Consider the following 12,558-nt stretch of genomic DNA (forward strand, 5'->3'; position numbering starts at 1 on the left):
AGCAACAGAATTAAAAGAGGAGTTCAGTTCATAGTGGGAAATCAGCTTTTAATGAAGACAGGATTTGTCATATAACACCAGATCTCCTTTGACCTTAAGTGTTTGATTCTTTTGACTGCTCTTGTGTGTCTTGGTCCTGTTTCCTTGTCTTATGTGCTAAGTTCCCTTTTACAGTTTACAACATAATTTTAAGCCATTAGGACAATTTTTGGAAGGAATTGGTATCAAATTAATTGAAGCAAAAACTATCACATTTGGAAACGCAGCATTTTTAATACCTGTTTTAACTTGCAGTAAAGAGACTGTGGAAGATTGTGGGTTCGCTTCCCAGTTCCTCCCTGTGTGGATAGCGCTTTGAGTACTGAGAAAAGCGCTATATAAATGTAATGAATTATTATTATTATTAACTTCTGCTGTTGTTTTTATTTGAGATTAGTAAGTTGTCTGTCTGTAAGTTGGCTTGTTTTCGTCTTAGATATTCAATTCCGATTTTGAGAGCTCTTGCAATTTTTACTAGTGCTTGATCCTGCACTCAAAACACCGTCTTACAAATTTTTGTGCACTGGCAGTTAAATTCTTTCTTTCTTTCTTTCTTTCTTTCTTTCTTTCTTTCTTTCTTTCTTTCTTTCTTTCTTTCTTTCTTTCTTTCTTTCTTTCTTTCTTTCTTTCTTTCTAGCAATGTCCTGATTTTTTTCATATAAGCATATCTATACTAATAAAAGGCAAAGCCCTCACTCACTCACTCATCACTAATTGTCCAACTTCCCGTGTAGGTGGAAGGCTGAAATTTGGCAGGCTCATTCCTCACAGCTTACTTACAAAACTTAGGCAGGTTTCATTTCGAAATTCTACGCGTAATGGTCATAACTGGAGCCTACTTTCGTATACGGCCATAGCGGGCAGCTCGGTCGCCGTGTGAGGCGGTTGCGTCTTGCATCATCACGCCTCCCACGTGATTGAGTGCCTGCCCATATAAGGTAAATATTCGCGGGTGAAGGACTGTGCTTAGCATATTCATAAGTGTGGCTGCTGCGGAAATCAGCACGCCTCCCACGTAATTGACTGCCTGCCCATATAAGGCCGTTCTTCGCTGCGGTGTCTTCATTCCTTTTCTTGCTTCGCCAAGGAAGCAGCCTTTTCACAGCTTAAACACTGTTTTATAAACGAACGACATATAAGGCCGTCCTTTTTCCTTGCTTTGCCAAGGAAGAAGCCTTTTTATTTAATCCACGGGTTCTCCGCTGTTTTATTGTTCATTTATTATGATTGTTATAGTTATTGTGTAGGTATTTTACACTACACTTAGTTTACTGTTCAGGTACCCATTTCATTTATTTAATCTGCGGCTTCTCTGCTGTTGGTTTAAGGAACTTCATGCAGGTGCCGCCAAATACGCCATATAAGGCCGTCCTTTCTCCTTACTTCGCGGTTTTCTACTGTTTCGTTTATTACGATTGTTATAATTATTGTGTATCATATACGAACAGAAGTCCACCAGTGGTTACATTTGATCTATAACAACTGTCTACATTTGCTTGAAAACTATGTAATTGGTATTGGAGGTCAATCTCTTCATCATTACGGTTTGCCTTCACCTTTAACAGAACTGGCACAACTTATGTCAAATCCCGAGTACTTGAAAGAGACATCTTACAACACCTCGCAATTGGCCAATATAGTCACAAATAACGAGCGGTTGCTAAATAGTGAGTCAGTTTATGACCAAATCATGAGCAGCGTTACGTCAGCCACAGGCACGGTGTTTTTCCTTGATGCTCCAGGAGGAACTGGTAAGACATTCCTAATAAACCTTCTCCTTGCAAACATCCGAGCAAAACGTAACATTGCCATAGCTGTGGCTTCTTCTGGCATTGCTGCAACTCTTCTAGAGGGTGGCAGAACTGCTCATTCTGCTTTCAAGCTGCGTCTGAACCTCAACCATACTGAATCCCCCATGTGTAACATATCAAAGCAGAGCAACATGGCTGAAGTGCTGCGACATTGTCAGCTTGTTGTCTGGGATGAATGCACTATGGCACACAGAGCAGGTATTGAGGCTTTAGACAGGACCCTCCAGGACATCCGAAACACCAACAAACTTATGGGAGGCTTGACAGTGTTACTGGCTGGAGACTTCCGCCAAACCCTACCAGTTGTGCCCAGAGGAACACACGCTGATGAAGTTAAAGCATCTCTGAAATCTTCATACCTATGGCCACAAATCAATGTTCTTACTTTAAAAATAAACATGAGAGTTCATTTGAAAGGCGACAAAAAGCCGAGGAGTTCTCTGCTCTTCTGATGAGTATAGGTGATGGCACCTTCATACAAGAAAATCGTAAAATAAATATTCCTACAAATCTCTGTCTCATCATGAATACCTTACAAAGCCTTCTTCAAAATGTTTACCCCAATCTACGAAATCTCCACCAAAATGACGTGTCATGGTTAACAGAGAGAGCTATCCTGACACCAAAAAATGACATGACTACGACTATAAACCACATTTTACTTCAAGAACTACCTTCACAACCAAAAACATATCAATCTGTTGATTCAGTCGTAGAAGTAGAAGACGCGGTACATTATCCGATAGAGTTTCTCAACACTCTAAATCCTCCAGGCACTCCTGAGCATAATCTCATTTTGAAGGTTGGGGCACCAATAATGTTACTGAGAAACTTACAGCCACCAAAACTTTGTAACGGCACGAGACCTCAGGTCACATCTCTACAAAACAACCTAATTGAAGCAACTATTTTTACTGGCAGTGCCTCAGGTGACACAGTTTTTATTCCTCGCATCCCCGTTATACCATCTAATCTCCCATTTCAATTCAAATGCGTTCAATTTCCAGTAAGGCTCTGCTTCGCAATGACAATTGATAAGTCTCAAGGACAAACACTACAAAAGGTTGGCATTGATTTGAGGCAGGATTGCTTTTCACATGGCCAACTGTATGTTGCATGCTCAAGAGTAAGCTCAGCGCACAGCTTGGTCATATTACAACTGGAGGGACGAACTGACAACGTGGTATACAAAGAGATCCTTATCAAATTATTTTTTGTATATTTTCCCTCAGTTTAAAAATGTTTACTTTTTTCTTAATTAAAATATTCAGCCAGTATTTCGCCGCTGCGAAGCGCGGGTATTTTGCTAGTCTATACTAGTAAAAGGCAAAGCCCTCACTGACTCACTCATCACTAATTCTCCAACTTCCCGTGTAGGTAGAAGGCTGAAATTTGGCAGGCTCATTCCTTACAGCTTACTTACAAAAGTTAAGCAGGTTTCATTCGAAATTCTATGCGTAACAGTCATAACGGTCGACAACGTCCGCCATGTTAAAGTTTCTTATTTATGGCCCCATCTTCACGAAATTTGGTAGGCGGCTTCCCTGCGCTAACCAAAACCAATGTACGTACTTATTTCGGTGGTATGACACCACTGTCGGCTGCCATATTGAACTTTCCAACGGTCTTTGTTACTTATGGGCCCATCTTCAAGTAATTTGGTACGCGGGTTCCCAACGCTAACTGAATCCTATTTACATATATACGTCCATAGCCTGCAGTTCGGTCACCGTGTGAGGCGGCGTTGGGTCCCCCCCATCCCCACGACTCCCATGTAGTTGGCTGCCTGCCTATATAAGGCCATCCATCGCTCCGGTCTCTTCATTCCCTTCCTTGCTTCGCCACGGTATTCACGTCTCCCTGCTGATAACTGCAGCCTTTTTATTTAATCCACGGCTTCTCCGCTGTTTTATTGTTCATTTATTATGATTATAGTTATTGTGTAGGTATTTTAGAATTGGTTTACATTGTTCAGGTACCCATTTCCTTTATCGTTCCAACCGTCCCTCCATTAACATGTCTATCGAGGTGATCACCATCGATCAAAGAACTGTCACTTACCGAGTGGTTTCCATGCCCAGAGATGGCAACTGCCTTTTCCATTCTCTGTGTTACATATTGCACGGCCATATCAGGCTCACTCTTGATATCTGGAGGAACATTGTGTCTTATGTATACTGAATGACTGGGACAGGTTCAAGGTGTGGACTGATGACGGTACAGGAGATAATTATACTACACAGGAGCACTATAAGAGTGAAATGCTTAAGCCCTTCACCTATGGTTCTGCATGTGAGTTGATGGCTGTCGCTGAATTGTTCGGTTGTCGCTTTCAAGTGTACCGAAATGGCCAAATATTTTACACCTTTCGACAACTGCTAATGCCTCTTAAACATCTTAGATTCACAGGTGATGATTTGAGTAGTGGACACTTTGATGTTTATGAATGTTTAAACTCTTAAAAGCTGGATGCGAAGGTATCGATGAAACCCATTTCAATTCAAAAGCCTCCAATTTCCAGTAAGGCTCTGCTTCGCAATGAGAATTAATAAGTCTCGGGGACAGACCCTACAAAAGGTTGGCATTGATTTGAGGCAAGATTACTTTTCACAATGGCCAACTATACATTGCATGCTCAAGAGTAAGCTCAGCGCACAGCTTGGTCATATTACAACTGGAGGGCCGAACTGACAACATGGTATACAAAGAGATCCTTAACAAATAATTATTGGTATGTTTTCCCTCAGTTTAAAAAGGTATACTTTTCTTCTTAATAACAATTTTAAAGCAGTACTTCGTCGCTGCGAAGCGCGGGTATTTTGCTAGTAAGTATATATAGTTTTATATATTCTAAAACTATAAAAATTGAAGGATGACTATATTTTTGTATATGAAACATAAGTAACATGTGTACATATATGTTGTCACAAAAACGACTATAAAACATTGAGAAGGTTTGGGTCAGCCACCAATATAATTGTTCCCGGCTGCAAAACTCATTCCAAAACAGAGACATGTTCATTCAACTGAGTCCAAAACAGAACTGATTCTGTTGAGACAAGATGGCAGCTTTAAAGGCCAGTGAAGGAAGTGATGGCATCAATACCGGAACCGGAAGTGACGTCATTGGCTGCCCCAGAGCCGGGCGGGATTTCCCCAGAATGGTCTGCAAAAGATCGAGAGGGAAAATTAGTGCATTTCGCCACCCCCTGGTCTGGAATGGAATCACATGTATTAAGCCCTATAGTTATCTCCTAAACACACGTGTGTGACAATGTATATATGTATTTAGTGTGTGTGTGTATGACAGAGATTATCTAAATAGTAGCTTGCCTACCACATTCCAGTTTAGATGATAGGCTCTCAAAATATCCTGTATGCAGTTGTAACTGATTCAGAAAGCATATTATACATATTACCATTTCAAATTAAACCAATATTAAGATTTCACTGTGGGCATTTAAGGAAGTATTTCTTATTTCGAAAATGAATAGCTTTTACGTTGAAGTACTCAAACCAATTTTTACCCTTGGAAGCATGCCATCTTGTTACAAGTCAAACAATTAGAATTGTGATTGTAGTAGGTGTATTCTGTCAGAGAGTGAATTGACTATTTTTCGCAATTCTTGTTCATTAACATGACTGTCAGATTTGACTGGTGTTTGTCCCAAAACCAATTATAAGTCCCTTTTTATGTTAAATTGAAAAATAGTTATCACAACAGTTAACAAAATCATCTGTGGCCATCATTCTGTGCAGGTTGTTTAAGGTTATTGTCACTTTACTAGCAGTGTGATGCTAGTGCAAGCTGCAAATTAATTCCTGCTACATTGCTGAGATCAGAGTCTCCAATCTCATTTGTTTAGCTTTCTCAAAAAGTCATGTACAATAAGATATCAAATGAGTACAGAGCCAAGGCACCCATCTGGCTCTTACATGAAGCTATGCACAGACATTGATTTTTTCATAATATATACTTTAGTTTACATTTTAACTTTTCTAAACATTGCTGCTTGTAAAATATGGCATTGTTTAAATCTAAATGATACATAATTATTTTTATTTCATACTTTCTCCATTTTTCATCAAATCAAGTCAAATCTGGTAGAGCATTAGGGTCACATGATAGATCTGGCTAGCTGCTGAAATTATTTTTCTTAACTTTTGCTTTCTACTTAAGGTCTAAAGCCAAGCAGTTGAGTATAATGAAATGCTTTGAGTATTAGTTGAAGGGCTTCTTAATGCTAAGTCCTACAAAGATGACAGCCCAATTTCTTACTGTACTGACAGTTGTGTAAAAGAAATTCTACTGGATATAATAGGTACTCTTTTCTTTGTAAGCCTGGCACTTAATGCTGGAGTGCTATTTCTGGATTTCACTTCTGCTTTAACTACTATCCAGCTTCTCAGGAAACTGAATTTTTTGAATAACATAACATATATTACGCTACTGATGAATATAGTGGCCCATGTGTTTTATGTTTCTATTGATATTTTATTCATATGAGTCTTGACAAATCTAACTTCATGCACCTAAATGTTTTTAGGTTCTCAGTAAACTGTTTAGTTGCTAACTAAACTCAAATTTAAAGCGAGCGCTTCAAATTGCCATGGCAGCTTATGCTGGAATGTTTTCTCGACAAAGTGTTGCAGTGCTCTACTGCATGAGCACATATTTTCTTTAACCAAGTGCGGAAAACTGCTTGTTTTCCTTTAACAACAACCATGAAATAAAATCGACTGCTGTTTTCTGTGTAAGGGCTGTGTGCATGTGTGCCCCTTGAGTAGTGCTGGGTGGTATACTGGTTCATACCGAAAACCATTTCTTATTTTTGTTATGATATGGATTTTTCTTATACCGCAACACCGGTTTAAATTGCCTAAATGACGTTTGGAACGTCGTGCAGTGGGAAACTGTTCAAGTGGGGACCTTTTTCACTGCTACACCGCTAAATAGGTAATGGTAGTGTAGGTATTGCGCGGTGAAAATGGACAGAGAACATTCCGAAACTGAAGCTGTAGCTGACGATAAAGTTGAACATGATGACACAGAAGAACTTTTGCCAAAAAAAAGGAGTCACGTCCGTTGCCTGGAGATACTTTGGTTTTAAAAGGTCAGATGTGGACGATTATGTTCAAATGTGTAAATACTGTTTCTATACTACTGGATAATACTGCAAGCCAAGTTGAACTTGTTTTATTTGTTTTCAATACAGTGTAATGTACCTGGGTACTGTGTAATAGTGTGACAACATGTTGACTTTATTCTCAACATTTCCAATTTAATCTTGACGCTTATGACGAGAATAAAGTCGACATGTTGACTTTATTCTCAACATTTCTACTTTATTCTCACCGTTTATGTCAAGATTAAAGTCGACATGTTGACTTTATTCTCATAATTTGTCATTAAAGTAGAACATCGTAAACTAAACTTCATCGTAAAATGAATATTTAATTTGCTAGATTTTCTCAAACCCCGACATAAGTTATATAGCACATTAAATGCTTTGTGTTAAGTGTTCCCGAGCTTCTTAAACTGACTTCCTCTTGCACTAAGAGGAGGCGTCGGCAGCGATCATTCACTTCATGATATTCCTGCTCTCTGAACATTTAGAATGCTAAGATAAATACTTGATATAATTTTCATGGTGAAATGCATTAAAGCATGTATTAATCATGTGGGGGCACGGCGGCGTGGAGGTTGCACTGCTGCCTCGCAGCAAGGGTGTCTCGGGTGTACCCTGCCTTGCATTTGCATGTTTTTCTGGTGGGTTTACTAGGTGTGCTTCAGTTTCCTTTCAAAGTCATGTAGGATGTGGAGTTTTGTTATGCTATATTGACCCTGCTAGTGTATGTTTCGCTCGTATTCACGCTGCGATGTGCTGGCGACTCATTCAGGGATGGGCGCATACCTGAATGGATGACATAATTAAACATGTATAACGATATTTTTAAAGTTCTGAAAACTCAGTGGGCTAAGTTTATAACTAGTTTTAATTTCACAAAGACGTTTATCGTGTGGTGATTGGTTATGTGGAGAAAGAAAAAGGAAGGATAGGAACTGGGGTTTTGGTACGTCAGATAGAGACAGCATGCGTGCAATAAAGAAAGCCCGCTCAGAAGAATATGCATTGAGTTCTGTGTTCATGTCACCGACCACCAGATCACAAACCCAACATTTACACAATATTTAAGTTAAACCTGTGCGATACCCATTCATACATCCAGTTTTTTGAAGTCTCATCACACCTGCCATAAAGTTCTCCACATTGAACATACACCTGGGGACCCCTTACTGCGAGGGAGCAGCACTACCGCCTCACTACCGTGCATGTTTAATACCTGCTTTAATGCTTTTCATCATGAAAATGATATCATGTATTTATCTTAGCATTCTAAATTTTCAGAGAGCAAGAATATCATGAAGTGAATGGATTCTGTGCTGAGATCGCTGTCTCCTCTTAGTGCAGAGGAAGTCAGTTTAAGAAGCGTAGTGATTAACAGCTGGGTCGGGGAACACTTAACACAAAGCATTTAATGTGCTGCATTAACTTATGATGGGGTTTGAGAAAATCTAGTAAATTAAACATTTTAGGATGAAGTTGTAGTTTATGACATTCTACTTTAATTATAAAGTAAACTATGAGAATAAAGTGGAAATGTCGACTTTAATCTCGACATAAACGGCGAGAATAAAGTGGAAATGTTGACTTTAATCTCAACATAAACGGCGAGAATAAACTGGAAATGTTGAATTTATTCTCGACATACAGTTTGTTTTTTTCTTCCCTGCATCCGTATTTTTTCTTCTTCATCGTGGCCCTAATACGATTCTGTAGGGCTATACCACAAATAGCATTATAAATACAAGTTGCAGTTTTATTATTTATGCATATAGCTTAGCTTGAAGCAAGGTCCATATTAATGCAGTTTGCCTTAATGATGGTTCAGTTGGTAAAGATGTCATCACCAAGTTGCACTTGTTTTATTTTATTTTAATTTGGTGAATACTGTGTAATGCATCTGGGCTTGAAGCCTTGAAGTAATAGTGCAACTATCAGTAATAATACTATTATTTATTTTATTGTTATTATTTATTAGTTTAAATATTATGCAGTTTAATAATGGTAAAGTTGTTTAAAAAGTCACTTTAATGTGTCAGTGGACAGAGATTGTTAACATTAACAGAAAATGTAGTTGGTTTACAAAAAATATTTACTATTCCTTTTCTAAGTCATGTTCAGTGCAATACAACTTTTGACAAGCACTTCTGGATATTTTACTAAGTCTAAATGCCTCTTTGGATGGTTGGAAATATGTTGTCAAAATCATAGTTTAAGTTTTTGCAAAATTTCTTCAATAAAAAGGTTCTATATTTTGACTACATCTGTCATGCAATGTAATTCCTTCTCATCATTAGTGCCACCCCCTTGAAAACTATCACCTTATGGGGCCATGCAAACCTGTATTAATACTTGTATGCACATTAAAATGTTTTTTTGTACAATGTACAATGCTTTTGACAGTGGAATAGGTTATTCTTAGCCAGTAATTGCAGTGGAAAATGTGGTTAACATCCACTCATGCATGGGAAAAAAATACCGTTGAATACCGTGAAACTGGGATAATTTATAAAAATACCGTGATATAGAATGTTGGTCATACTTACTACCCACCCCTACCCTTGAGGTTTTCAGGGCAAATGAAATTTCATAAGTTTTATATTGTCACATGTACAGAGTACAATGAAATTCTTACTCGAATGTCAACATTTAGCAAGAATAACTGCAGGTTGATGGGATGACATTTTTTCTGACTATTCAACACTAGTGCCCCAGGAGATTTAAAAACAACTGTATTTAGGGAATCTGTATCTGTGTAACAATCTCTGATGGTTTTTGTGCTTCCCTGCTGCAAACAAATTTCCTTCTGATTTAATAAAGTCTACCTAACCTACCCTATATACTGTTTTTATTACTTACATCCCTATCCTTAAATGAAGATGACATTATAAAGATATATGATTATTTTAAAGATATCCATTTGAATACATCTGTATTTTAAGGATATCTAGAGGTGAATTGAAGAGGTTGTTACAGTCAGGTCCACAAGTATTTGGACATTGACACAGTTTTCATAATTTTGTCTCTGTACACCACCACAATGCATTTATGTAATTGAAGTATAGACTTTCAACTTTAATTTAAGGGATTTACCAAAAATATAATATGAGCCATTTAGGAATGACATCCATTTTATTTATAGCCCTCTCATTTCCAGGATCTTGAAAGGTATATGGACAACTGAATGGCAAGCTGTTCCATAGTCAGGTTGGAGCAGTGTCATCAACTATTGAGCAGCTGAAAGGCCTGGAATTGATTCCAAGTGTGGAATTTGCATTTGAAAGCTATCACTGTGAACTCTCAATTTGAAGTCCAATGAGTAGTCCATGCAAGTAAAAACAGTCCATCACTAGGCTGAGAAAACAAAACAAACCCTTTAGAGAGATAGGAGAAACACGTGGAAAAACAACCATTTGTTATAAAGAAGGAACACATTGGTGAACTGAGCAACACCAGAAGGTCTGGAAACTACAGTAGACAACTGTGCAGATGATTGCAGAATTCTGTCCTTGGTGAAGAAGAAACCCTTCACAGCATTTAGCCAACCCGAGAACACTCTCCAGGAGGTAGACCTATCATTGCCAGTCTCTACCATCAAGAGAAGACTTAAAGAAAGTAAAGCATAGGAAGGACAGATTAGACTTTACCAGAAAACATTTTTTAAAAGTCTGTTCAGTTGTGGAAAAAAATTCTTGGACAAAGGAAACTAAGATCAATATATACCAGCATGTTGGAAAGAGAAGGATATGGAGAAAAGAAGATATGGCTCATGAGCTGATGAAAACCACATCATATGTAAAGCATGATGGAGGCAGTTTTATAGCATGATCATGAATAGCTGTGAATGGATGTCAGTCTCCAGTGTTTATTGAAGATATGACTGCTGTAGAAGTAGCAAGATGAATTCTGAAGTGTATAAGGCTATACAGCCTGCTCAGATTTCAGCGAAATGCTGCAAAACCAATAGGATGATGCTTCACAGTACAGATGGATGATGATCCAAAACATACTGATAAAGCGAGCCAAGTGCTTTCCAAAGCACAGAAGTGGAATATTCTTCAATGGCCAAGTCAGTCAACTGACTTCAACCCACTTGGACATGCATTTCACTTGCTGAAGACAGAACTGATGGCAGAAATGAGGACTGCTGCAGTAAAGGCCTGGCAAAGCATTATTAGAGTGGAAACCCAGGACTTGGAGATGGCCTGGGATGCAGATTTCAGGCAGTCATTGACTGTAAAGGATTTTCAAACATATATTGAAAATAATCTTTATATTTAAGATTATGTTCATTTGTCCAAATACTTTCGAGCCCCTGAAAATTTGTGGACCATGTATAAAGACCATGTCCATCTTTCCTAAATAGCTTATATAATATTTTTGTTAAACAGCTTATACTTAAATCATATCTTAGTTGCTTTGTTTCAAATTCATTGTGGTGTTGTACAGAGCCAGAATTGTGAAAATTAAGTCACTGTCCAAATACTTATGGACCTGACTGTATTTGATGATGCAATTAAATATATATTGAAATCTTTTAGCAATATCTACAGATGGTCATTTGACTTTCCATATGTGTTACTTTTTTCTGTGTTCTTGTTTTTAATGCAGTTTCAAGTTCTGCATAGATGTATCTTTAAGAAAAGTAATATGTGAATAGAAGTAGACCATAAATTTCATAATGTTTTTAGAAAGTTGACACGAGCAAAACCAAGAATTGTTTTGATGTTTTTTGAATTGTTATTGTTTGAAACTGTACTTTACTTGTTTGTATAATTAGGAAGAGGAAACCTTAAGATCTCAAGTAAAGGATTTAGAAGAGAAACTGGAGACTCTGAAGATGAAGCGTAGTGAAGACAAAGCAAAACTGAAAGAACTAGAGAAATATAAGATACAATTGGAACAGCTGCAGGAGTGGAAGAGTAAAATGCAAGAACAGCAGGCTGATCTGCAGAAGCAACTGAAAGAAGCTAAGAAGGTAAGAAAAGAAAAAAAATGCATTTGTACCTGTCTGCTAGCATATAAACAGTTCCCAATAGCTGGAAACACTTCAGGGTGTTACGTTTATAGGACACAATGGCAGAAACCTGAAACATACTTTTCATGCATGTCATTATCATTGTTAATGTGTGTAAATAAGTTATTTTAGTTTTCATGCGACTACATTCATCTGAAGCCTATATTAGCTCATCTTATTTAATGATTCAGTATAACTGTCAATGTAATATCAAAGTTCAAAACCACAAGAATTGTGAGTGGAGGTCAGGCATTTTGAATAAAAACTTCCTTATTATTTAATTTTACAATTCACAACACAAGATGCAGAATAAAAAAATGCATGTATTGTTCATGTATCCTCTTTTTAAAAAATCCCATATACAGTGGTTTCAGAAGGTTTTATTACCTCTAAACTTTCTATGCACTTTATTGAGTTGTAGATTTAACTTGCTTATATGAACGAGAGATTTCAGTTGTTGATTTTTAACAATTTGCAAACCTTTTTGAAAGCATGTTTTCATTTTGTTGTTGTTGGTTATTGAGATTAGATTACTGGGCAAAAATGGCAAATTTATCCATTTAAA

At 37.6% G+C, this 12,558-nt stretch overlaps 1 protein-coding gene across 6 annotated transcripts in view; it reads left to right on the forward strand.

Annotated features, from left to right (window-relative positions):
• dctn1b (dynactin 1b) overlaps nt 1-12,558 on the forward strand; it is a 178,518-nt gene that overhangs the window by 103,262 nt on the left and 62,698 nt on the right. For all 6 annotated transcript variants that reach the window (XM_028801503.2, XM_028801500.2, XM_028801502.2 and 3 more), the window contains one exon: nt 11,757-11,954. In XM_028801503.2, the coding sequence (XP_028657336.1) occupies nt 11,757-11,954 (198 nt within the window). The remainder of the gene's footprint in view (nt 1-11,756; nt 11,955-12,558) is intronic.

This window comes from Erpetoichthys calabaricus, chromosome 5, assembly GCF_900747795.2.
Source record: "Erpetoichthys calabaricus chromosome 5, fErpCal1.3, whole genome shotgun sequence".
Taxonomy (NCBI): domain Eukaryota; kingdom Metazoa; phylum Chordata; class Cladistia; order Polypteriformes; family Polypteridae; genus Erpetoichthys; species Erpetoichthys calabaricus.